The sequence below is a fragment of the Candida oxycetoniae genome, assembly GCF_023343755.2.
Source record: "Candida oxycetoniae strain CBS 10844 chromosome Unknown scaffold10, whole genome shotgun sequence".
In the NCBI taxonomy this organism is placed as follows: Eukaryota; Fungi; Ascomycota; class Pichiomycetes; order Serinales; family Debaryomycetaceae; genus Lodderomyces; species Lodderomyces oxycetoniae.
The window spans coordinates 53,860-80,368 of record NW_026055470.1 but is presented as its reverse complement, the minus strand read 5'-3'; the positions used below and the strand labels follow the sequence as shown (position 1 = coordinate 80,368).

At 38.2% G+C, this 26,509-nt stretch overlaps 10 protein-coding genes across 10 annotated transcripts; 5 read left to right on the top strand and 5 right to left on the bottom strand. All coding sequences in view use genetic code 12, as the record gives it.

Annotated features, from left to right (window-relative positions):
• Positions 1-801: 801 nt before the first annotated feature.
• On the bottom strand, positions 802-2,733 carry KGF56_003863 (uncharacterized protein; the record flags this gene model as incomplete). The annotated part of the gene is made up of 1 exon (XM_049325240.1): positions 802-2,733. One exon carries the CDS (start codon positions 2,731-2,733, stop codon positions 802-804), a length of 1,932 nt encoding a protein of 643 aa, XP_049179022.1.
• Positions 2,734-5,728: 2,995 nt separating this feature from the next.
• KGF56_003862 (uncharacterized protein) lies at positions 5,729-12,811 on the top strand (the record flags this gene model as incomplete). Its single annotated transcript, XM_049325239.1, has 3 exons — positions 5,729-6,937; positions 7,593-8,580; positions 9,318-12,811. 3 exons carry the CDS (start codon positions 5,729-5,731, stop codon positions 12,809-12,811), a joined length of 5,691 nt encoding a protein of 1,896 aa, XP_049179021.1.
• Positions 12,812-12,875: 64 nt separating this feature from the next.
• KGF56_003861 (uncharacterized protein) lies at positions 12,876-13,271 on the bottom strand (the record flags this gene model as incomplete). The annotated part of the gene is made up of 1 exon (XM_049325238.1): positions 12,876-13,271. The coding sequence occupies one exon, from the start codon at positions 13,269-13,271 to the stop codon at positions 12,876-12,878; it is 396 nt and encodes a 131-aa protein (XP_049179020.1).
• Positions 13,272-13,654: 383 nt separating this feature from the next.
• On the top strand, positions 13,655-14,122 carry KGF56_003860 (uncharacterized protein; the record flags this gene model as incomplete). Its single annotated transcript, XM_049325237.1, has 1 exon — positions 13,655-14,122. One exon carries the CDS (start codon positions 13,655-13,657, stop codon positions 14,120-14,122), a length of 468 nt encoding a protein of 155 aa, XP_049179019.1.
• An 828-nt stretch (positions 14,123-14,950) lies between these two features.
• On the top strand, positions 14,951-15,913 carry TRR1 (thioredoxin-disulfide reductase; the record flags this gene model as incomplete). The annotated part of the gene is made up of 1 exon (XM_049325236.1): positions 14,951-15,913. The coding sequence occupies one exon, from the start codon at positions 14,951-14,953 to the stop codon at positions 15,911-15,913; it is 963 nt and encodes a 320-aa protein (XP_049179018.1).
• A 336-nt stretch (positions 15,914-16,249) lies between these two features.
• KGF56_003858 (uncharacterized protein) lies at positions 16,250-17,425 on the bottom strand (the record flags this gene model as incomplete). Its single annotated transcript, XM_049325235.1, has 1 exon — positions 16,250-17,425. The coding sequence occupies one exon, from the start codon at positions 17,423-17,425 to the stop codon at positions 16,250-16,252; it is 1,176 nt and encodes a 391-aa protein (XP_049179017.1).
• Positions 17,426-17,943: 518 nt separating this feature from the next.
• On the top strand, positions 17,944-18,795 carry PEP12 (SNAP receptor; the record flags this gene model as incomplete). The annotated part of the gene is made up of 1 exon (XM_049325234.1): positions 17,944-18,795. The coding sequence occupies one exon, from the start codon at positions 17,944-17,946 to the stop codon at positions 18,793-18,795; it is 852 nt and encodes a 283-aa protein (XP_049179016.1).
• A 44-nt stretch (positions 18,796-18,839) lies between these two features.
• On the bottom strand, positions 18,840-20,153 carry KGF56_003856 (iron-sulfur cluster assembly protein; the record flags this gene model as incomplete). The annotated part of the gene is made up of 1 exon (XM_049325233.1): positions 18,840-20,153. One exon carries the CDS (start codon positions 20,151-20,153, stop codon positions 18,840-18,842), a length of 1,314 nt encoding a protein of 437 aa, XP_049179015.1.
• A 139-nt stretch (positions 20,154-20,292) lies between these two features.
• On the top strand, positions 20,293-21,969 carry KGF56_003855 (oxidoreductase; the record flags this gene model as incomplete). Its single annotated transcript, XM_049325232.1, has 1 exon — positions 20,293-21,969. The coding sequence occupies one exon, from the start codon at positions 20,293-20,295 to the stop codon at positions 21,967-21,969; it is 1,677 nt and encodes a 558-aa protein (XP_049179014.1).
• A 7-nt stretch (positions 21,970-21,976) lies between these two features.
• KGF56_003854 (uncharacterized protein) lies at positions 21,977-25,006 on the bottom strand (the record flags this gene model as incomplete). The annotated part of the gene is made up of 1 exon (XM_049325231.1): positions 21,977-25,006. The coding sequence occupies one exon, from the start codon at positions 25,004-25,006 to the stop codon at positions 21,977-21,979; it is 3,030 nt and encodes a 1,009-aa protein (XP_049179013.1).
• Positions 25,007-26,509: the final 1,503 nt, after the last annotated feature.

Sequence of the window (26,509 nt, the reverse complement as noted above, 5' to 3'; positions counted from 1 at the left end):
TTAAACGACTTCATATCAAGAAACAAACATTTGGATTTTTTTTACTTTTTTATACAAGTATCATTGTCAATTTTGTTTGTTGCTACGTGGCTCCACTACAAGATGGAAATTACCCTATTGGAACTAGGTGCTGTATTATGTCAATCTTTTGTTTATATGGATTCAAAGATGTCGCCTAACGAGCCAATTAACTTCTTTGGCTTTTTCCAGTTCAATAATGTCTATTATCCTTATTTCAGCGTATTGATAACTTTTCTACTGCACGCTCGTTTAAATGACAGTAATAATGGATTTCCAAACTCAAGAGGCAGTTCCAACAATGACGCTTTTTCGATTTTCAAAAAAATAAGCCAATTGTTTCATCATCCGTTATTTTGGTTTTATTTCGTAAGTTATGGGTTAGGTCATTTTTGGTGGTGTTGTAGGGAATTCATTTTGGGTGGTTTTCATTATGATGATAATGAAACAGGTAGGCGATTGCGCAACCAAACTTTGAGAAAATATGGTATAAAGAAATTTGATATAATTCGGGAATTTTTGGTGATCTTATTGTTGCCTCCATGGTATTGGGTCATTTTGTCAAAAATTAAACAAGATCCAAGGTAAATATATATATATATATAGAAAAAGCAGATAGCAATAGGGGATGTCTCTTTGTTCTTCACTTGGGTTTGATAGAAATTGGTGTTACAGGGACCGGTGTATCTTTAATGGATAACTCTACTGAACATCGCCACGAAATGAGAATGATTTACACGTTTACAATTCTTTGTACATTAATACTTGATTAATTCTTTTTCTCTATTTACCAACATCTTTAACTTTATCAATTAATTCAGTTAAATTATCTGGAATTTCAACAGATTCAGGTGCTGCTGCTGCTGCTGTTGATGATGCTGTTGATGCTGCTGCTGATGATGTTTCTTGTGTTTTTGCAAGCTCCTCCTTTTTCTCTGCTTCTTTAGCAATCTCCTTCTCTTTTTCCTTTTCCTTTTCCTTTTCCTTTTCCTTTTCCTTTTCTTTCTCCCTTTCCTTGTCCTCTTCCTCCTTCTTCTTCTTATCACTTGGTGTCATCACCAAATCAACAAAATTCAACCTTGATCCTTTATCTTCATCTTCATCATCAGCAGTTTCATTCCATTCAGCCAATTCCTTTTGATGTTCCCTTTCTATAGCAAATTTAACAGCTTCTAAAACGTCGTTACACAAGTGCTTTGGTTTATACTTTGGCTCAGTACCATCTTGGTAGACACCGGTTTTAACCAAAATTGAATACCACGAAGCATCATGAGAGTTGGCAAACCTGATATCTGACTCTGGTGTATCACCAACAAAATACACAGTTGAAGCAGGTGGTAATTGTAAAGTAATCTTATCTGGTTTACCAACCTCACCAATTTTATCAATCTTCAGAGTTGATGATTTCTTACCACCAACTGCCAATTCTTTACTCTTTTCTTTTTCTTTTTCTTCTTCTTCTTCTTCTTCTTCTTCTTCTTCTTCTTCACTATCTGAATACGAGTACGATTCCAATTTAGATTGGTTGATTATCTCTTCGCCATCATCGTTTATCAATATATCGGCATCTTTTGCGTCTGGATCATTTATACTCAACTTCTTCAAGTGTTCGTCCAAAACACCTTTTCTCCAACGGCTCAAAACTTTATTAGCAAATTTGAAGGTACCCTGCTGTGGTTTACCAAATCTATTAACTTTCAACTCCTTCCCAGTATGTTCTTTATATAAAGCAGCTATGGAAACTTGTAAAGCTCCCATACCATAACGAGATAGCTTATAATTTGTAGCCCAAATAAAATCAGAATGGGCAAAATAGATTTGAGGCCCTTCATCAAAGGTTTTTGATAATGTGCCCATAACACCATTTTTCGATAATAATAATTCCAAAATGATTTGTTGATCTGCAGCCCAGTTTCTTGAATCTGCAAAAACCATTATTGCGTCAATTGGAATCTTGCTGAAATCGACATCTAAAGTGCAAGTTTTTTCCTCCTCGGTCAAATCATGATACGGAGAAACAGCAGGATTCCATTTCATGATATCCAATGGAGTATATACATTTTTGAATCCATATGATTTAGCAACATTACGGCAAACGTTACCCACACCACCAACAACCAAGACGTTATTGTATACGCCAACCAAATCCTTCATTGGTGTGTGTCCCTGGATGATCTGCTCTTCGGTAATAGTTGTATGTAACCTTTTACTCAAATCGTCGGCACGCTGTTTTTCAGGTTTACCGCCGCCATTGGTAACGTAGATTGAAGGGACTTTAATATGGTATTTATTATCACCATTTAACATCTTTATTGCTTCAATTGCTTGTGGAATAGTATCGGGGCCTCTCAAAATGACGCCATCGATATCGAAACAAAAGGCATAGGAAGCGACTCTTTCGTGGTCAATGATTTTCTTCTTCTTTCTCTTGATAATTGAGGAATTCCTTGATAATTTAGCTAATGAATCAACTTTTTTCAAATTAGCCGAAGATGAACTCTTGAGATCGCTGTTACTACCATTTAGCGCCGTCGATGAGTTACTCAATTTGGTTAACCCATTTTGCCATTGGTTCAAGTCGGATAGGGAAAGCGATGAGACTCTATGTTTTCTAGTTTGGGGCGTTAACTCGTCTATACCATCATTATTCAAATACGACTGAAATTGAGCACCACCATCTTCCTGAACAACAACATCATTACCTGGCTTACTCATCTATCTACCAAAGGAAAAAATAAAATCAATGTGTGGGGGAAGCAAGCACAATAAAATAAATTGTGGAATTGAATAATATGCTCTCAGCTAGAAATGCTCAAGAAATGCTCAGCTAGAAATGCTCAGCTAGAAATGCTCAGCTAGAAATGCTCAGCTAGGATGTATACTCAGCTAGAAATGCTCAGCTAGGATCTATGCTCTAGAATGTATGCTCTAGAATGTATGCTCTAGAATGTATGCTCTAGAATGTATGCTCTAGAATGTATGCTCTAGAATGTATGCTCTAGAATGTATGCTCTAGAATGTATGGCACAGCTAGGATATATGGCTCAGCTACTAATAAACAGCTTAATTAGAGAGAGGGGAAAAAATTATATTAGAGTGGGCAATTTAAACGGTATTTATATTTCACTACTAATTCGGCTGTTCCTGCTACTGCTGTTACTATTGCTGTTATTTAAATGCCAGCTGCTGCTGCTGCTGCTGCTGCTGTTCCTTGTAATGCTGATTGTGCAGACTCATTGCATTAGTAGTGTAATGTGCACAAAAGAAAATAGACTTTTTTTTATTCCTTTTGACGTGGGTAGTGCAAGGTGTCAATCAAAATCCGTGTGTTATTAGGTTTTTTTTACTACCAAGTTGCAATTTAAATCAAATAATTGGAAATAATTGTGGTATGGTTGCTATTTTGGGGCAGGTGTAGAAGATTTTATTTGGAATTATTTATAAAGCTTGTTTGACAAGAATGGGGTTCTCTAGGGGATATGGTATCATTATAAAAAAATAGGATAAAGAGTAAAATTGAGTAAAAGGTGGAGTTACACTGTACACTATCGAGCCAAGCGAGATAATGGAGCAACACTCATCTAAATTCTACTAAATCTATTACTAAAATCTTATAGTAAACTCTTATAGTAAACTCTCATACTAAACTCTCATTAATAAACTCTTTTCATCCTTTTTTAATCTCTCACTATTTTATACTATAGTGTGTTGTTTCACATTTGTTGAGAAAAAATTTGTATGACTTGAGTGATTGATTGTTTCGCTATTTACTTTTGATTTATGCCACAATAAAGAAAGAAGGAAAAAAAAAAAAACTCCGTTTGTTTGCTTCAATTTGCATAATTTCTTATTTGTGATGAGCAAACAGTAATGGATTTGTCATATCATAATGAGATTTATGATACTATGCTGGATTGACATCTCACCATAATGGATTTATCTCCATAATGGATTTATTTCCTTAATTGATTTATCTTACCATAATGAATTTGTCTCACCATAATGGATTTATCTCACCATAATAAATAACTTCTTTTTCGATCCAAATAAGCAACTTGTTAAGGTACGAAAAAAACCTCGTCATTTAGCTGCATTTTTTTTTTAGTTATCTGTGGCTAAAAATTATAACCTTTATTACTCCAGTCCGTTTCAGTATACCATGTGCAAAACACTATCGAGCGGAGCGAGATAGTAGAGCAGCACTCATTTTCATTATACTACCTTTTAGTCTCTATTCCACTCATTTTATCTATCCCTATCTATTCCTCCTTTTATCTTCTCCTTTTATGTTCCTCTCTTTTTTTTTGCTTAATTTTTGCATCAAATTTAATCAAAATGCAGGCTTAAAGTATTGCTGGCGCACTTTTTTAAAGATCAAATATGCAACCTTCTTGTTCTTTTTCTATTATGACGTAATGTTTGACGAATAAAACACCTTGTTATTAATTTTGCGAGATCGAGCGACACTATCGAGCGAAGCGAGATAGTGGAGCATACTACTTCTTGCCACTATCGAGCAGAGCGAGATATTGGAGCACACTAGCTCCTACCAAAAATCAACTTTTCCGTGAGTAGAGTGTAATGAGTAGAATGTAATGAGTAGAGTGTAAGTGGTAGAGTGTAATGAGTAGAGTGTAATGAGTAGAGTGTAAGTGGTAGAGTGTAAGTGGTAGAGTAGAACTATAGAGAGTCATCCCAAATGGTCTTTCTCATCAGCCTCTTTCCCACAGCTTCCCTCAACTTATAAAGGGTCCCCCTTGTTGAGATCTTTACTCAAGATATAAACTGTATAGACATATGGTAGCATATGCAAAAAGATGTATGTCGCTGAAAAGAAACTTGTGCGGCATGGTTTTATGATCGGCGCATCTTCATATCCATTAAATCTCAATATACAACGCTTTCCTTTGCTTCTCTTTGCTTCTCTTTGCATATCGCTGCCTTGTCCTTATCCTCTATTTCTATCCTTGATTACACCTCTTTGTCAAAAATAAATCGAGCGTGACACTATCGAGCGGGACACTATCGAGCAGAGCGAGATAGTGTCGCACACTGACTAGCTGCTACCGACATTTTCCGACATTTCCAGAAGACAACACTACTCTACTCTCTCTATAGACTAACGAGCAAAGCTATATATAACGAACAAAGCTATATATAACGAGCAAAGCTATATACTATCGAGCAAAGCTATATATATCGAGCAAAGCTATATACTATTGAGCAAAGCTATGTACTATTGAGCAAAGCTATTGACTATCTCGCTCTGCTCGATAGTCAATATCTACCTTTGTGGTTTAATTTTTCACAGGAAAACGAGTTGATCACCAAAGGGTCTATTCAACAACAACCAATTTCATAGGCTGGCCCTCTCTGCAAAAACAAACTTTATAAATCAACACTCTGTTCGTAGCAAAACTAATCAGTCATCCTAACAACTATCTTCATCTCCACCTAAACCACCACAACTCGAAAACAGCATTGCTCATGGAAAAATAAAATCAAACTTTAACTGCCCCTCTGAGGCTTTCTCCGCATTTCCGGATATGGAAAATATAAAATGCACGATAATTTCCACATCACTTGAATATTAATCTTATATAGCTATAAGCCCATTGGTAATCTCCTAGAGCTATTTTCATTGGTAATCTCCTAGAGCTATTTTCATTGGTAATCTCCTAGAGCTATTTTCATTGGTAATTGTCAGAATATGATCTCGTTAAGAGGATTGTTTATTCTTTTGAGTATCCCCTTTAAGCTTTTATTAGTATTGCTCAAATACCCCTTTGTTGGAGGTGTCAATAAAAAGTTCAAGAATGATTTGAAAAACTCGTTGAAACTTCAATTGTATAAAACGGCGTTATCGACCCCAGTTAAAGACGCAGCTCTTTTATCAATCTTGTCAAATCATTTCCTTATCAATAAGTTGATCAAATTGTTATACCCTAGCTTAACCAAACCTTTAAACAAGTATGGTCAAAATTATGACGATCAAAGCTTTTGGCTAGTTGAAGCACAAAACAGGAGTAAAGATGACCCGATACTCTTGTATTTACACGGTGGAGGCTATTATCTCGAAACAATGCCTCAGCAATTGGAGTCATTATTGGGAATATACCATTTTCTTGAACCAGAAAAGAAGAAAACTTTGTCTATATTGCACTTTGACTATAAGTTAGCTTGTAGAGGTCATATCGTTACAACACAACTATACCAACTAGCAAAAACTTATGAGAAATTAACTGTAGAAGATGGAAATACAAATATCATTTTTATGGGTGATTCTGCTGGTGGTCATTTGGCAGTAACATTTCTCCAGTATTTGAAGCAATTGCAAAATAAAAATACTATATGGCCAAAAACACTTGTGCTCATTTCGCCTTGGGTCAAATTGTTTCCTGATGTTCATCAATTCTCCACAAAAGGATGGTCCTACTTTGATAACAGCAATTACGATATGATCCAACACCACTATTTCTTGGAAGAACCTCGTCAAAAGGCTATAGTTGGCCATTTGGATCATAGGGACATGTTGATATCACCAGGAAACTTACCCTACAAACATAGTGACTGGGAAGACATTCCATCATTAAATGATTCGGGATACTCTGTTTTTGTGATTGTTGGAGAGCATGAAGTGTTTAGGGATGATATCTTAGAATGGTGCCAGTATGCATTGAAGTCACCTTTACTCAAGCAAGAAAAAGAATCAGATGGCTCGATTGATGTCAAGATTCATGAATACAAGAATGATGGTGACAGATTAAATGGCGCTTATGTCGACGTGATTATTGAGCCATGGGGTGTTCATGATTCAGCTTTGTTTTTTGAAAACGAAATTGCAAAAAGAGTAAAGCAGAATCCAAATTTGAAATTCGAGAATTTAGATGCAGAAGAGTTTTTTGGAATCGTTCGTATTGTTAAGTTTTTAAACAAGATTTTATAAGATGTGTAAACAGAGGTTAATAATAAAAAAGCAGTTGCTCCACTTACTCGCTCTGCTCAATAGTGGGCAGAAAATTACAAAACTTCCTTATTGAATAACTTTGGCGTTTTTCATGGAACCAACAGTTTTTTCCATACCGCGTCCTCTCCTAACTCATCAGGAATGATCTTGCAAACTTTAGCGGGAGTAACCAGATTCGGATCTGTGATTAAAAAAAAATTGGTGAATTTTTCTTCAGTTTCCCCAGAAAATTATTTTTTCATTCTTTTTTTTTTTCAATCTCCACAATCTCAAACAACTATTTTATAGGTATGTGTACACCTATGTGTATATATAACATATATATGTGTGTGTATATTTGCGTGTAATATGGAATGCTTCCTTGTAATTTTGATATAAACACAGTGATTCTCTTTTTTCCAGGATGATTTCATTGAAAGGAATACTTAAATTGGTAGGACTTCCTTTTAAACTTGTGTTTGTTGCACTTGCATATCCCTTTGTTGGTGGGTATGACGGAAAATATAGAAACAGCTTTGTAAATACTATAAAGTTGGTAATATATAGAACTTCCCTTTCGGTTCCCGTTAAGGATGCAGTTGTTTTATCGAGATCCTCTTCGGAACAGGTAATCAACGGTGTCAAAAAGTTGTACCCTAACTTAACCAATTTAAACAATTATGGAAAAAAATATGATAAGCAGAGTATCTGGTTAGTCGAAGCTCCCAATAGAACTAAAGAAAAAAATGATCCCATAGTCATATATTTGCACGGTGGTGGATACGTGCACGAGACTAGAGCGCCCCAGATTGAATCAGTTTTAAGTATTTTCCATTTGCTTGAGGCTGAAAAGAGAGATAAGTTGTCTATTTTGCATTTGGATTATAAATTGGCATGCAGGGGCCATACCGTTACTACACAATTATACCAACTAGCAGAGGTTTACCAAAAATTGGCAGTTCAAGATGGTAACAAGAACATCATTTTGATGGGCGACTCGGCCGGAGGCAATCTAGCAATCACTTTTCTTCAATATCTCAAACAATTGAACAATAAGCTGATTCCATGGCCAAAGTCACTTGTACTCATTTCGCCCTGGGTCAAGATATTTGCTGACCCACACCAGTTTCAAAGTGGCTGGGCTATCTTTGACAATCGCAATATCGATATGGTACCATACCGTCCTCATAACGACATGAGACGCAGAAAGGCTCTATTGGGCGATTTAAGTGCGTCAAATATGTTAGTATCGCCAGGGAACTTGCCTTACAAATATAAGGACTGGGAAGATATTCCATCATTAAATGATTCGGGATACTCAGTATTTGTCATTTTGGGAGAGAATGAAGTCTTTGTAGACGATATCCTAGAATGGTGTAAATTTGCTTTGAAATGTCCGTTAATAAAGCCAGCTGAAAAATCCAAGGGGATCTTTCAGCTGGAAATTCACGAGTATCAGAATACTAATAATGGTGCTTACGTTGATGTTGCTATTGAACCATGGGGTGTTCACGTTGCCTCCTTGTTTTTTGAAAACGTTATTGCTGCTAAACTTGAAGGGGATTTGCAGTTGAAGTTGCAACTGGTAGATTGTGAGGAATTTTTTGGCATTGTTCGTATTGCAAAGTTTCTAAATAAGATTTTATAGAGACTTGTTGTACTTCTTTGAACAAATGGAGCTTTTTTTACTATTACACTACACCTCTCTTGAGGGCTGAGAGAATTATTATGTATAACAAGTAGTGACGTATCTGTTTAGGAAAAAGCTTGCAAAAAATGGTATGACTAAGTATTGTTCAGCTAGTATGGCCAAGAGATGTTATAGGTCACAAAATAAACAGATTTGTGTGTATTCAAGCCCCTACCCCTGAGATAAGAATGAGAGTATATTAACAGGTCTTTTACCCTGAGATAAAAATGAGAGTATATAAACAGGTCTTTTAACCCTGAGATAAAAATGAGAGGATACTGTCGGTGGCAGCTAGTGTGCCCCCACTATCTCGCTCTGCTCGATAGTGTCACTATCGCACTAAAACAAGCCAGGCAGTGGATCACATATACTAATAAAGAAGACAAATCCATGGTATGTAATGCTTAATCCACGATTCGAAGGTCACGTGACAGTGCTGCATAGCATATTAATTTTTTCTTTTTTTTTTTGTTTACCTTTTTTTGTTTACCTTTTTTATTTTATTTATTTTTTTTTTTTTTTTTTTTTTTTGTGAGATACCAAAAAGAAACTCGCTTTAGATAAAGGAAACGGGATACTTGGTCTTTATCCGAGAGCTCTTCAACGCAAGATTGAGCAGAGCGCTAGGGCTTAGAGTCAATGACTAAGGGATGAGTGGAGAAGGGGATAATTCCGGTAAAGTAAAAGATTTTAAATCAAGCTTTGACGGCGATATTTTTCCTTCGATATATAACGAAGATGATTTTGTGTTCAAGATTAAAACCATTATAGGTACATCAGCTCGATCTCATCGACAACTTGCAGTTCAGGGCAATCTAGTTGCATATACTGCAAGCGGAGGGATTGTAGTTAGTAGAATTGACAAAACAAACAATTTGGTGGTGAGCCAGCGGTTTTTTTGTGCAAATGTTAGTTACAAAAGTGAACCGTTATCATCATCATTATCATCATCAGGAGCAACAAGAGTTTCAGCTCCTGATGCCTACTTGAAAATGATCAAGAAAGATGCTCTTGCACAGCCAGAAGAGCTATTGAAGGATTCTTATGGATACTTGCTTAACAGTGATCCCGAAGAAGTTTATGGTAACTCTTGCAGTCCCACCGATTTCGATGATTGTTACTCACTGGCAACTACTCCCACATCTATGATGAACAGCTCGTCGTCGCCATCGAAGTTAAAAAACAAAGTTAGATCAGTTAGTTGTCTTGCTATATCACCAAACAAAAAGCTATTAGCTGTTGGCGAAACCGGGTATCAACCACGAGTTCTTTTATTTTCATTAGCGCCAAATTCCCACAGTGGACCAATAATTGTGATATATGAGCATTCATTTGGAATAAATAGCTTATCATTTTCTCCTGATTCAAAGTACCTATGTTCATTAGGGCTTGTTAACGATGGGTGTATTCATATTTGGAAATTGGGCTTGAATACTGCTATACTACAAGCAAGCAATCGATGTTCTAATATAGTGCATAAAATGATATGGCACGAAAACACTATAATTACACTTGGGTTGAGATTTATTAAATTGTGGAATTTTGAAAATGGCGCAGGTAAGCCGCTAGTGCTAAAGGGGAAGAATGTCACTTTGGGAAATTTGATGAACTCCAATTTCGTTGGAGCAAGTATTTTAAACGAAGATGAGATGTTAATAATTGCAAATTCCAACCAATTGCTACTACTCAAGCTCAATTTCAACTCGCCCAAACTAGTAGCGTTGGAAAGCCCACTGCTTCAATTTGACTCGCTTGCTGTGGATCATGAATCAGGGGTAGTTTGGCTAGGAGGCGAAACAGATGATGGGTTGAAATCTATCCCCATTGATCAGCTAAAGACGCGTGAGTTGAATCAATTGAGTAATGGTCTTGTCCAGACTAATAGTAGTAGCAGCAGCAGTAGTAGTAGTAGTAAATTTCCAACAAAGTTGCATCTGCAATTCAACAGTGGCGTTTTCGGGATTGCGCCTAAGGAATCAACAAATAGAAATGGCGCTTTAGTTGATATTGTTGATTTTTCTTCAACGCATCTTATTTGTCTCAGTGGAGACGAAACAATTAGGGTTTACAACAAACTGGAAGGTAGACAAGACTCGCCACTCGCTGGAGCCGTCATAAGTGATATAGCCGGCTTCAAAAAGAGTCATACTAAGGAATTCTTGGTGTTTTCAAAATTTGGTAAAGTTGAAAAGTTTCTTCCAGAATCTTCTGAGTTGAAACCATTACTTAACTTTCAGCTACCTAGCAACGGTATAACTCCAAACACATTAACAGCAATAGAAAAGATTGATGAACTGACATTTGTTTTAGGTGATAAGTACGGTTCTTTATATATTGTTGAAATTCAAGGCAATCCATCAGAATACGAAATCAAATATCGAACTCAGGCTCATGTGACAATCATAAATGAAGTGATTTTTTTTCAATTTCAAGATAAAAACTTAATATGCAGCATATCAAGAGACAGGATGATCCAACTCTTTGTTCGAGACGAAGAATCTAAGATATGGGATTTATGGCAAACTGTACCAACACATAATGGAAATTTGCTTCAGGTGAAATATCATGATAATAGACTATATGTTTGTTCAAGCGACAGGTCGATTTCAATCCACGTGCTTTCAGGTGACCCCAAGTTGGCATTGATAAAGACTAAAATAATCACATTAAGGTCAACTCCAACTGCGATGGCAATATTTGATAATGATTTGGTAGTCTCCACAGTAGACAGACAGGTGCTAATATTTGATAATGCCAATAACAACTTTGAACTAAGGAGATCTTTAAAGTTGATGAATGAGAAGTTGAATGAGAGTATAGTAATTGCTTCCTTCGTCAAATTCCGTCACTTGTTAATCGCTTGGTCTGCTGACAAATCCATACGGTGCTTTAATTATTCAACTGGGAAACCAATTGGAGTCACTTGGGGTCATCTGGATTCCCTTCTTGGGTTATATCTTAGAACTGAAGATGTTGATGTTGATGTTGATGATGTTGATGATGTTGATGATGATGATGATGATGATGATGATGATGGTGGTGGTGGTGGTATTAATGATGAAGCAGAGTTGATATCAATTGGCAGTGATGGTTGTTTGTTTTCTTGGATAATCACAAAAGTATCTTTTAAAGAAGATTATTCACGAGCTTCGCCTTTTGATAAAGCAGCCACGTCAATCAACAATCAAGAAGAAGATTTGCAGTTTCCTGCTTACTCGAGAGTCACTCGAAAAGTTTTATCAATTACTCAGTTGGCTCCATCAAGCTCTCTGTCCAAAGATAAATCCAGTGAGAAGATAAATAAATTCACAACAAATCAAGCATCTGCTACCTCCGTATCTTCTTCTTTTTCTTTTTCTTCATCTCCAACAAGATTGACAACAGCTACACAAAGGAGGATTGATATGAGAAACAAATCTGTAGCTGCATCAAACTCGACATCATCGCCTACAAATTCACGTCCAACATCACCAATGAGATCAAAAACTGTATCTGGTTCTAGTTCTTGTTCTGGGCCTGGGTCTGGGCCTGGGTCTGGGCCTAGTTCCGTTTCACCAAAAAGATCTGGATTATCAACCATTGAAAAAGCACCACTTCCATTTGTATTGTCCAAATTAGACTCTCCATTGAAATCACCAACAACACTGTCTCGTCGAGCATTTTCACCTAAAAACCTACCAGATACCAGCACTAGCACTGCCTCCGCCACTGCCGTTTCTAAATCAAGACCATTTGTACACATGACTGGAATTGCTCGCCAAGGAAGTAAGATCGCGCCACCTCCACCTTCTTCTTCATCTCCTTCTCCTTCTTTCCCTATATCTCAACCAAAAACATCGATGTCAACGCCTACAATAACCGATACTTGCGATAGGTTTGTATCACAGCTTAACAAAATGCTTGAACATGCTGATCAACTTCTGTTGGAGCAGAAATCTACAATTCTTGACAAATTGGACAAACTAAGAAAACGAATATCTCCAGAAATCGACAACACGAGAGACGTATCATTGGAAGAATATAGCGATAAACTAATAGCTATAGTTGAGCAAAAAATGGCATCTTTTTACTCCTTTGCTCTGCGAAACGTCCGATCAACCCCTCTTGATGAGGAGGAGGAGGAGGAGGAGGAGGAGGAGGAGGTAGTAGCAGACTGAAAAATGGAAAAAAGATGAAAAATGTACACATACATATATACAACTGTGTAATGGCTGAATGAATTTACCTGGGTTTTATTGTAGCTGATTCTATAGGATTTGTATCCTTTAGTTTATCCGCTTGTTTCCATGGATTTGAGTCTAAGATGGCTCCCTTCTCCTCCTTTTTCTCTTCCTCCTTTCCCTTCTCCTCTTCTCTTACCTTATTCTCCAGCTCAATTCTATTTAATTCATTTTGCAATTTAGCATTTGCCTCCTGCTGCAACCTCCATTTTTCATTTTTCCATTTCTCATCAGCTTGTTTAGCCAATATTCGCAATCTTTGTTGTCGAAACTGATCTTGAACCAATTCATTCAAACTAGGAGCTTCTTCTCTTGTCCTTCTTAACCATTGTAACCACTGTGGCGGTACAGTCTTAAAGTAGTCAACTTCAAACAATTCCTTTCGATAGGGATCCATTTTTCTTCGTAGCCTTGACAAATTCCCATCTATAGTGAACTCCCAATATGTATTGCCATACAAATCATAGCCTATAAAGAATTTCCTCCTGAACGGAATATTTCGTCTTGCTTGCCATTTGTGAACAAATCTCTTCCACGGAGAGTATTTGGTCTTGATAATATCCATCTTGCAAACTCCAAAAGCTTACTCTTGAATGCTTTACAGATGTCTTATTCGTTCTGACTATTAATAGATTAAGAAGAAGAAGAAGAAAAAAAAAATAAATATATGTATAGAGCTCATTTATAGAGACGGCGGTTTAGGTAGGGACAGCATTCTTTGGACGAGTATACAAAGCAAAGAGATATACGAAGCGTGTACGTGACATGGATATATGAGCAATGCCCCGAGAAAGGTCCGGATCACAATTGAACAGTATCTTGCCAATACCAATAGAGCTCAATGATGGGGAAACCTTGGAGTCTCATACAAAAGATCATTTGAGTCATATAACCGATGTATTAGTAGGCGAGTATCATTTGATCAAAGGTGAGTGGGGGTCACAGTATTTTGTGTGGCAAATCAAAATAACATTAAACGACCATGAATTCTCATCAATTATCCTATATAAGAGATTTAGCGAGATCTTGCAGTTTTATAACGATCTTGAGAAATATTACGAGGAAAACAATGAAGCACAACATATTCCCACGCCACCATCTAAGGACGTGATGAGTCTTGAGCGATTACTAATGAGTAAGAGCTGGCTAGAAGAAAGACGAAGAGGACTTCAGTGGTTCTTGAGTAGAGTGTTGTTGGATCCGGTTATACAAAAGTGCCCTGTAACGAAGGAATTTGTATTGAGCTAGGCATCAACACTATCGAGCGACACTATCGAGCGACACTATCGAGCGACACTATTGAGCGACANCACTATCGAGCGACACTATCGAGCGACACTATCGAGCGACACTATCGAGCGACACTATCGAGCGACACTATCGAGCGACACTATCGAGCGACACTATTGAGCGACACTATTGAGCGACACTATCGAGCAGAGTGAGATAGTGTTGTAACAAGCTACTGGGTGTTGCTATGGAGCAGAGCGAGATAGTGTTGTAACAAGCTACCGAGTGTTGCTATCGAGCAGAGCGAGATGGTGTTGTAACAAGCTACTGGGTGTTGCTATCGAGCAGAGCGAGATAGTTTCGGTTACAGCTAGTGTCGGTGGCAGCTAGTTTTGGTGACAGCTGGTGTCGGTGGCAGCTAGTTTTGATGACAGCTGGTGTCGGTGGCAGACATTGTTGGTGGCAGCTAGTGTCGGTGACAGCTAGTGTGCTCCACTATCTCGCTTTGCTCGATAGTGACGATAGTGTCGTTCGATGGTGTATCACGTGATTGGCTAATTAATAAGTTGGTTTTTCTATTACCAATAGAAAAAGGGTCTAGGCTATCCATTAGTACCAGAATGATTAGTGATTAAAAAATTTGTCTCGGTTTATCGAGTAGAGAGAAAAAAAAGAAAAGCCAATGGTCTTTTAGAAGGTGAGGAAAAAAAAGTCCTGTATAAATAACTCGATAATTTTCCATAATTTTCCAGGTCTTTTACAAGCAAAGTATTTCATCAAGGTAGATTTGTATACAGATACGGGTAAGAAATACAGATAGAAGTTTAGATATAGGTATAAAAAAAAATGGTTCATCACAAGGTTACGATTATAGGATCAGGTCCAGCCGCTCATACGGCTGCTATCTACTTGGCAAGAGCTGAGATTAAGCCCACGTTATATGAAGGGATGTTGGCGAACGGTGTTGCAGCTGGTGGTCAGTTAACCACAACCACTGAAATTGAGAATTTCCCCGGATTCCCAGAAGGTATTAGCGGCACGGATTTAATGGACCGAATGAGACAACAATCAATAAGATTTGGTACAGACATTATAACTGAAACAATTTCCAAGTGTGATCTTTCTTCAAGACCTTTTAAATTATGGACCGAGTTCAATGAAGACGATGAGCCAATTACTACCGATGCCGTCATTCTTGCTACTGGTGCTTCGGCCAAGAGAATGCACTTGCCAGGGGAAGACACTTATTGGCAACAGGGTATCTCGGCCTGTGCTGTTTGTGACGGTGCAGTACCAATTTTCAGAAACAAACCTTTAGCAGTTGTTGGTGGTGGTGATTCTGCTTGTGAAGAAGCCTTATTTTTGACCAAATATGCATCAAAAGTTTATTTGTTGGTTAGAAGAGACCAGTTGAGAGCATCAACGATTATGCAGAAAAGAGCCAAAAATAATGAAAAGTTGGAAATCTTGTGGAACACTGAAGCAAAAGAAGCGTTGGGTGATGGCAAACTATTACAAGCATTGAAAGTTCACAACAATAAAATCAAGGAAGATTCAGAGTTGAAAGTCAATGGTTTGTTCTATGCTATTGGTCACATTCCTGCAACTAAGATTGTTGAGGGACAACTTGAAATGGACGAAACTGGTTACATCAAGACCAAACCAGGTACCGCCGAAACCTCAATCAAAGGTGTGTTTGCTGCTGGTGATGTGCAAGATAAAGTCTACAGACAAGCAATTACTTCGGCAGGAACTGGATGTATGGCAGCTTTAGATTGTGAAAAATTCATTGCTGAATCGGAAGCTTAGAGGGGAGATAAACAAAGAAAAGAATAGTTTGTTTATGTTCCTTTGTTATTTTATTTTTTTCACTATATATATATATTTATAGAAGTTGAAACAATACATTATTTCTTGTTAGAAAAGATTTTGATAAGGAGGCTACTTAGCTAGCTATAAGGCTTCATTTCAATTTATTGTAGTTGTTATCGTAGTTGTTGTTGTTGCTATTGTAGTTGTTGTTGTTGCTATTGTAGTTGTTGTTGTTGCTATTGTAGTTGTTGTTGTTGCTATTGTAGTTGTTGTTGTTGCTATTGTAGTTGTTGTTGTTGCTATTGTAGTTGTTGTTGTTGTTGTTGCTTTTTTTTAAAATTGAGAGGAGTATACAACTTCAAATGGATTGTAAGTAGACAATCGTTCACTTTCTTCCAGAATGCTTACTCTGTCAGTTCCCTTTTCTTCGTGATAGTCATGAAAGAAGGGTTGATAGTTTTGAATCAAATCTGCTAAATGTGGATTTACATACTGTTCAGCAGTGTATTTTATCCTACTGCTCTCGTCGCTATCTGAAGACAGAGAGGTATATGAGGGCCCACTCTCTATACTCGATTTTGTGGGTTCTTTGAGACTATGGGTACTTTGATTTTGGCATGTTTCTTTCCCGCTTTGAAACTCGAAATTTGTATCAAATTCGTAATCGTGTAATATTTGAAGTAGCTCCGAGTTAGGGGGTAACGCTTGTCTGCCCCCACTATCAGATAACTCCAGATAAATCCTTTTCTTCTTCTTCTTTTGACTAATTGCTCTTTTCCTTTTTGGCAGCGATGAAGAATTGGGAATAAACTCCCTGATTGAGTACTCTTCCCAAGTATCAAGCTGGTTTGCCTTGTTTGCTAGAGAGAACTCTGCCAATTTTCTGGTAGCATCAGTCACATTTGGCAACCTTCCATCTGGACGACGCCCAATAAGTATTTTTGAATCTTCCTTTTGAGTTGATACCACAGTCTTTGTGTAGTAGTCTCGATCTATATTCTCTTTCATAGATTTAGAAAGCACTTTATAAGTTTTGGTATCGTGCTCGTTTGAACATGGTACAAGCCCAACCTCCTTTCTAGTTTTATAGGCTTCATCAATTCCAACATTAGTATCGGATCTCAAAACTATAACAATGCTCCAATTCCTTGGCTTTGTTCTACAACCACCAGCATCCTCTTGCTGAAATTCAAGATGATCAGAATCAACAGAAATCGATACTGAGTCTTGTGGCAAAATAATGGGAGAGCAACTGCTCTCATTAGCAAACAAGGCATCCATCTTTTTATACGTAGCTTTTGAAAATTCATGGATCAATTGCAACTCCTGAGAAGTTGCATCAAATGTGACATTAAACGTCTTGATGTCCATTCCTAGTCCCCTTTGTAGAGACTCCTCAGTATTACCTCCCCTAATGAGATCTTTAGCTGGATCCGGCTCTGGACAGTGTAAATTTTCCAAACTTTTTCCCTTTAATCCATGACCCTTTCTGCTGCTTTTGAGTCCCATTTTGGAAAGCTCCTCTTGTGTCAGCGGCTAATCAAACCGGATTAATTAGGAGGTTTACAATTGTTGCAAAAAAAAAAAAAAAAAAGAACGGAAAAAAAAAACGGAACCCGCCAGGAATAAAACTTTGCTACCCGGATTAATTCTGTCACTTTACCCGCCCTACTACTACTACTACTACTACTACCAAATACTAATGGGGTATAAATAAAGCAGTATTTCTTCATCTCCCATTATATGATCTTAAAGATTGGGTTAAAAACACATTATATCAGTCTATGTGACCTTGTTTGCTTCCTCGGTTTGGCATTAAAACCTTCATAATCTTGGATAATATTGCTCTGAGCCATATCTGTTACATATAAAATTGGATCAACTTATCCAAGTTACGGAAAAAAGAAAAAATTATGTAAGGGCAATTTATTCATTACATTACCCAGAAAGGAAACGAAACGAAACGAAACGAAACGAAAAGAAAGGAAAGGAAAAAGAAAAAGGTGAGTAGTTTTAACTTCAAGGCAATGTCTTTTAATAGTCCATTTGATGATGATCTTGAGAGAGTGGCAACAAACCGCTCTCATAGATATAAAGATTATCCCGAGTTTGAATCACTTTCAGAGAGTGTTGAAAATCAGTTGCATCATATAAATACTTCATTGCTAGTAGATATTAAACGGGATTTAGCTGATTTTGAACAAGATCCTAATGACTCTAAAAGAGCCGAAGCATTGAGCCCTAGTTTTATGAGAGCAACTGAATCCTACAAGAAACTAAATGATTTTGTAAAGCAACTAAATAATGCTATTAAAACGGTTGAAAATAATCATGAGGACGTTGAAACTATTAGCTACTTGAAGCAGAGGGAAGGAATCCAAATCAAGTTGATTAGGGATAGTCTTTCAAGGTTCAAGAATTACCAAAAACGCTTTGAATCAAAGCAATCGGAGCAGTTGCCAGGGCTAGTGGATACTTCAAGCGAACAACAGGCTCTGCAACTGCAACTGCAACTGCAACTGCAACTGCAACTGCAACTGCAAGTTCAGATTACATATGAGCCCGTAAACAGTGAGGAACTAGAACAGCAGACAATACTCATAGAACAAAGAGAAAGGGAAATACACCAAATCCAACAAGATACTCAGGAAATAAATAACATCTTTTCAAATTTGTCTACTATCATAAATGAACAACAGTTTCAAATTGACAGCATTGAAAATAACATTTTCAGCTACAGTTCCAATGCTCAACAAGCCTCAAACGAGTTGACAAGTGCCCAGAGGTATCAAAAACGATCAAATAGCACTTTGTTTTGCTATTTTATGATTCTCCTTGGTATCCTGACTTTTATAATTTTACTTAAACTAATATTCTAGTATTTTGATTGTTTTGGCTTTTGTTGTTGTTGTTGTTGTTGTTTTTAATCAACATGCCATATATTCACGTATCCATCGTCTCCTGCTGAAATTAATACTTCTTCTCCACCCAGGTCAAGCTCAGCCCAGATAATACTATTTACTTCATGCACTCCGTGAGCGGATTCTACTACGCTATCTATTCGCCATTTTCCCTTCTCCTCCTCCTCCTCCTTCTCTTCCTTCTCCTTCTCCTTCTCCTCTTGCTCCTCCTCCTTCTCCTCCTCCTCCTTCTCCTCCTTCTCCTCCTCCTCCTTCTCCTCCTCCTCCTTCTCCTCCTCCTCTTGCTCCTCTTGCTCCCCCTTCCTTTCTTTTTCTTCTTTGTATACCACTATTTTCCCATCTGATCCTGTTGATGCTATTTTCCCCGTTCTTGCAGACCAAGCCACAGAGTATATCGGGTGAGTATGGGCTGCGGGAAGTATGCATTCTTGCTCCCATACCATTTCATTATTATCTGGCCTTATCGAGCTCGGTAAGCTCGATTCATCTCCATTTCCAACCTGCTCAACTTGGTCTTTACTAAACCAAACTCTCACAGTTAAATCATCACTTGCAGATACCAATCTGGTTATACCCTCTTTAGCCATTTGGCTTTTAGGGTTCTCAAACCTGGAGCACCAAACTGTACCTTCATGCGCGTCCATGACCCCCGCACAAACCCATTCATCGTCATCGAATTCTTGTTTGTATATACGTATCGTGTCATCGTAGGAAGAGCTCGCCAAAAGATTCATTGTTGGATGCCAACTGACGTTTTTTACATCTTGCAGATGGTCAGCCAACACCGAGACGCACTCAAATTCTTCTAATGTCTCAGGATCTGTCTCCCATATCCAAACGGTTTTATCTCGAGAACAAGAGGCAAGATACCGTCCACTAAAATTCCAGTCAACGGCCTTGATTTCGTTTTCGTGCCCTTCTATGATAGCCATCAAGTTCCATTCATTGGAAGGGTTTGTAAGTATTTCCTTTTGGTTGTTGATGATTTCCTCAATGTCATATGCGTCATCGGGCTCGTCAATACCCCAGACCGATATCGTAGAGTCAAATGAACCAGCGGCTAGAGCAGGTAAATCTAAAACATTCAGTTTATAGTCAACGCCACCCATTGGCGGCTTAAACGAAACCGATCGTACAGATCGGCGATGTGTATCTTCCAAGTCAGCAATGTGGGGGAATTTTTGTGTCAATGAAAGCTTATAAATCTTCACTGACTTATCTGTAGAAGCAGTTGCCAATAACGGTAATGTTGGATGTGCACTTACACTCCATACCTTATCACTGTGAGCTTTAACTGAGTGAAGTAAATGCACCATCCTTGAATAGGTCAAGTCTGGATCACCACTTTTTTTGCAATTTTAAATCTATCAGCTATTTTTCATTTTTCATCTCATCTCTCATCTCTCATTTCTTATTTCTTATTTTTCACTATTTCCACTTTTTCACATTGACCCGATGCTCTCAACAAGGATAGCCACAGCAACGTCATTCCAACCACTTTCACGACGAGGCTTTCTACAAGGTCTACTACGAGGTCAAATAAGACTTCATTCCCAAAAGAGCCAAGGTGAAAATCCCCAAGAAGAAAAAGACTCACAAGGCCTTTCAAAAAAGAGCGATGCTGATGATGATAACAGATTGCTGCAAGAGTTTAAAATCAAACATACCACTTCAAAGTCGGCTCCGGCTCCGATGGAAAATAATGGTATAGAAAAACTAATGAAGAAGAGCAATAAGCCATATATACCAAAGCTCCAGCATCAACGGCTATCTTTTGAATATCCGGACTTGCCCAAAGAGGACAGTGATTTTGTTAATCTTTTCAATAAACCGAAAACAGTCTCCAGGTGGACTAGGTACATACCCAAAATCCTAACAGTAATTGTTGCAGCGTGGGCGGCTTATACCGTAAAAGTGTGGTATCTTGATGAAAATGAAGAAGGCGAGGATAGTAATGAACTTCTAGATGTGAATGAGTTTCATAAATTTATTGTCACTCATAAGGAAAAGATTGATGACGACCACTATATCATTGAGGTAACTCCAAAGTACGACAAGTGGAAATACAGCTTTGCTACAAATCCAGACAAGAAGTCGTTTTGGGATGGTGATAGAATCTGGTCTGTGGAAATTAAACAACCGGATATAAATGTTGTTAGGTCATACACACCGCTCCCACTATACTACTTGAAATCTGAATATACGAGATCTGGAGATAAAAAGCCGCTATTGAAAGTTTTAGACCCATCAGTTGACGAATTAGATAGATGTGGAACAATGTGTTTTTACGTGAAAAGGTACAAGCAAGGAGAAGTTTCTCGTTACATAACAGATCTCGATGTTGGGGATGAAATGGAAATCCGAGGACCACAAGTGGAGTACAAATTCCCATATCACCCTTTGAAAAAACTCCACCAACGTCCAATATTTAAAGACTTGGCATCAAAAGTAGAACCAGACAATTTAATCGAAGCAACTAAGAAAGACCACAACATTCCGGATGTCGATAATTTGAACTTCTATGCCGCAGGAACTGGTATAGCGCCCATTCTTCAGGTATTGTTTTCCAAAAACCCTTACATGGGTTATGTAAACTTGCACTACTCGGCCCAAAAGCCAGGAGAATTGGGTATTTTGAAAAGATTTCTTTTATTTTTGGATAAATTGGACAGAATCAAGATTTACTACCACTTTGACACTCAACCAACAACTATACTAAACGAAAAGGATATTGAATCGCCATCTGAACCCAACTACTATTCTCCCAAAAGATTTGAAGAAGTAACTTCGAATATGACATCAGAAGAAGCATTGAAGGTGAGACTACAAGTAATGGATGGAAAGGGAGGTGAAAATGAAGACAATCAAGACAATAACGCTAAACTGGATAAGGTTCTGAAACGCATACGCTCTGCTGAAGAGCGTGGTGTGAGATACGAAACGGCATTACAGCAAGCCGCTGTGACATCTAAGGAAAACAAAAAGCCAGCTGCCTTGGCGATTGTGTGTGGCCCTGATGGCTTTGTCGAATACGTTGCTGGCCAGAAAGATCTTGTAAATAGAGAGCAGGGCGAAGTCAGGGGATTATTAGGCTCAAAAAATTGGAACAACTCGAACGTGTATAAATTATAAGACTAGTCTATAATTGATCATCAACACTAACATCAACATCTATCAATCCGATCTTTTTGCCGAAATGGTATAGCACTCTTTGAGCATCTCTAAATTGCGAACATAAAGTTATCACCTCTTTCAAAAGTTCTCTTCTATCTAATCCGCATATTTTAGAGTCCCAATTGCTGCTCGCGCCATTTATTTGTCCCACTTGGTCGTCGTCAATTGGGCCTAGTAAATCGTCGCAGACTTCATAAAGCTTAGCCTTGAATCCGAGCTCACATATTCTTTGCACATATGTTTTAAAGAACTTGTGGAAATCCTTATTCTCGCCAAGTAGCTCGCAACACAAAATTCTATTTTCCAAATGGCTTATCGAGATGGTGTTTTCCAAACTTTCAAATCCTTCCTTCATAATCATATTTTTTGAAATCTTATTAAAGTATTTACCTCTTCCTGACCTTCTTTTCCTCAAGATTTCTTCATTGGTCTTATGCTCCAAAAGCTCAATTATCGACTCTTCACTGTTAAACATATTGAGAGTTTGTGGAGTCTTTTTCCCGTCCTCGACACTATCCCAGTAATACGACCCAAACAACCACCACGATTCGGTGATTACTAGCCAGACCTCCAAGTCTTGATTATACAAATAGCCAGACCCATTTGATAGCGTAACAAGAGGAATACCACGTGATGTTATTGCACACATGGTTATGTTGTCGGATCTAGAAAGACCATCGTCCAGGAACTTGGAACTCAATTCCAACAATGCACTTATCGAGCAAGTAACTTCGTTTTTCTTTTTAACCATATCCCAAACATACAACTCTCCAATACTTGTAACTGCCATCAAATAATTTCCGTGGCTTTCCAAAAACAGAATAGGGGAACCTAATATAATGGTTGGCAATAATCTTTTACCTGATACACGTGAATATGTGAGTATTTGACCGTCAATTGTGGCTATTGCCCAAAATTTATGACCTTCGCTTGCCAACTGGATGTACTTGGGCACAAAATCACACCATATTTCTTTCTCCTTTTTGAAGAACGTAACTCTTGAAGGTTTTGCTTCATTTCCTGATCCATTTTTAACGTCAAAAGTATAAAAATTACTATCATCATCTTGGCTTTTAAGTTGAAACCCAAATCTCACTTTAGGAGTTGCCAAACGCACCTTAGAAAAGGATGTATTTGGATTGGTGATAACTGATCCTATGAATTTCACAGGCTCCATTTCTCGTTTTGGTTTTTTAAGTGATCCATTATTGCCATTCAACAAATTCTCTGATCGCACTCTTTTCGACCTGTTCAATTCCTCGCTTACTGAGTATGATGGCTTGTTAAACTCCATTAATGACTTGGCATTATTGGCAGATGCTGGGATCAGTTCTGATGGCATTGACAAAAATGTCGACGATGATGACTTGGGAAGCCCCGAAACTGTAGAGGAGCTGTTGCCTGATATCAACATTGGCTGGATTCGCCTCTTTCCGTTCTTTGTTGTGACTTTCTGATTACGAAGAGCTTGGATAGGTTTTGTTTCTGTTGCAGCTTTTCCTTCCTGTAAGCGGTGTGATGGTGGTGATTGCAGAAGATTTTTCAGCTCATTGATGGGAGTAATGGTGCTGGCGGTGGTGCTGGCGGTGGTGGTGGTAATGATTGTTTCTGTGGATGGTTCCGAAGCAGTTAAAACCTCGGGCTCAACCTCGCCTTTCTTTACTGCACTAGACTTCTTCTCGGTATTGGTTTGTTCAGTGGTTTCCTTTTCAACAGGAGTACTTTCTACTTGAGCTAGTGCACTTACGGCGTCTTTTTGATCCGTGTATTCGATAGGTGCTAACGTTTTCCTATTTCCACTAGGCTGCTCAAATTCGTACCTATAAGTCATTGGCTTGATCAAATCTCTCTGCATTGTTCTGAGTTTCTCCAATGTTTTGTTACTGACTTTGAATCCCAATTCATTTTCATCAAATGACAATATTCCCAAATTACCTCTTGATGTGCAAAACAACAAGCTATTTGTTGTTGTCCATACCAAGTCGTAAATTTGTGCATCAACCACATCGCGAAGTATCATAATAGGGGCTGTTTTAGACGTATTCCAAATTGTTACGGTTCTGTCCAAGCCACCTGAGGCAATAATATTGTAGATGTTGTTCATCTCCTTTTCTCGTTCCGAGTACAAGTGAGGATTAAACTTAACAACTTCGCATGTTAGATCGTGTCCGACTAAGCTTGCTCTTGTTGCCCAATTCTTGGAGCTGGATAATAAGGAGATCAATGATGTTTGATTTTTTGTTGCAGTGGGAATCGAAACCAACTCTCCATCGGGGGACCATGAGATTCTCTTATACTTGACATTCAACGGGTTTTTGCTAAACAACTTTGAGATTTTATTTATGAGTCTAAATTTATATAGCTTTGATGATGATGTTGAATCGTATTCATATTGAAATACATTTATTTGAGTATCATCTCCAATGGAGACAAGATAGTTGCTAACGCCATTAAATGCCAAACTTCTTTGTATTACTGGTTTCTCCAGAGACGGCGTGCTTAGTTCCTGGAACGTGTTTTGCTCTACATCGTAGACGTATAACTTTTCATCCAATGTGCTCCAAGCGACTAATCTTCCGTCTCTGGAGACAGATAAATCAACCACAGGCTTCAATTGAGCAGCGGTGCTTTCATTAAATGGGTATATCTGTTTGTGTATTGAATTGTTGTCGTCTCTGAGATCATGATAGTAGATACGCCCCAGACTAGAACCCGATATGAATTTATTTATCGTGTTTGGTAACCATCGCAACATCGTGACTGTTGAGTCGTGGCATTTAATGTGATGAATAGGTTTAATGACCTCGACTTTTTGTTTCAACTCAATCTCTGAAGATGTAGCTTTCAATTTAGCGACTTCGACCAATTCCAATAGGTTCCAAATACTTATACAGTGATCCTTTCCACCAGTAATGAGGCCAGTGTTATCTTTGTTTATATCCAAGCAGTGTATCTCCCCACCATGAAATACCAGCGGTAGAACTAAAAACCTCATCCTGAAACCAATATATCTACTGCAGGGGGGAAGCCTCTCATGAGCAGCTTATAGTCTCTGAGTATATATATATATATTGGGTTTTGGTTACAAGTTTTTTTCTCAACACGTAAAGTGCTTTTCGATTTTTATCGAGCGACACTATCGAGCGATACTATCGAGCGGCACTATCGAGCAGAGCGAGATAGTAGAGCACACTAGCTGCCATAGGGTAGTGGGTCTGAATAAGGGTATAAAAGCGTGTATGGGGGAGAGGGGGTGACCACTGGCACCACTATGAAGCGAGATAGTGGTGCAATCAAACCCTTTTGAGTGTAGATAAAGAAAGAGTGTAGATAGAGAAAGAGTGTAGATAGATGAAAGAGTGTAGCTAGTCGGTGCTGCTCCACTATTGAGAAGAACGAGATAGTGTCGATAGTGTCGCTCGATAGTGTCGCTCGATAGTGTCGATACTGTTGCTCGATAGTGTTGCTGGATAGTGGAGCAACACCCAGTAGCTTATTACAACACTATCTCGCTCTGCTCGATACTGTTGCTCGATACTGTTGCTCGATACTGTTGCTCGATACTGTTGCTCGATAGTGTCGCTCAACAGCACAGACTAATCTTTTAAAATCCCGTTAACTTATAGAATGTAAGCTCCCATTTTTACAACACCCTCAACGACTCTCTCTACAAGCCTCGCCGATATTCGCAAAAAGCTCTTTTTTTTTAAGAAAAACCAAGACAAACGCAACCTTTGTTTGGTTTGCTAGAGTTATGTATCTTTGTTTGGTTTGCTAGAATTATGTATCTTTGTTTGGTTTGCTAGAGTTATTTACTTACCAATACAGAGTCATCTGGTAGAAATCAATCTTGATTCTCTCAAATGAGACTCACTCATTATAAAATGTACGATATATGGAATTACTATATCCTTTAGCTAGTCAGTGTGTTCCACTATCGAGCAGAGTGAGTTAGTGGAGCAACACTCAGTAGACACTATCGAGCAGAGCAACATAGTGGTGCAACACTCACTAGCTTGTTACAACACTATCGAGTAGAGCGAGATGGTGTTGCTCGATAGTGCAACACTTAGTAGCTTGTTACAACACTATCTCGCTCTGCTCGATAGTGTTGCTCGACATTGGAGCAACACTCACTTGCTTGTTACAACACTATCGAGTAGAGCGAGATGGTGTCGCTTGATAGTAGAGGAACACTTAGTAGCTTGTTACAACACTATCTCGCTCTGCTCGATAGTGTTTCTCGATAGTGTTTCTCGAGTGTTTCTTGATGGTGTTACTAAAAAAAGAAAAGATTGGTTGAAAAAATTTGTTAATTAACTCACGATTCTATCCCAGCGGAAATTTTCGATTATCAATTGAGGTTTTTTTTTTTTTTTACCTTATAGGGTATCAAACCGACTACAAAATCGGTTGTCTTTATTGAGTCCAGAAAGGATTCACTCTGGTATACTTTGGGTAAGGAATAATTTCTTTACTTTTTCCACAAAGATTTACA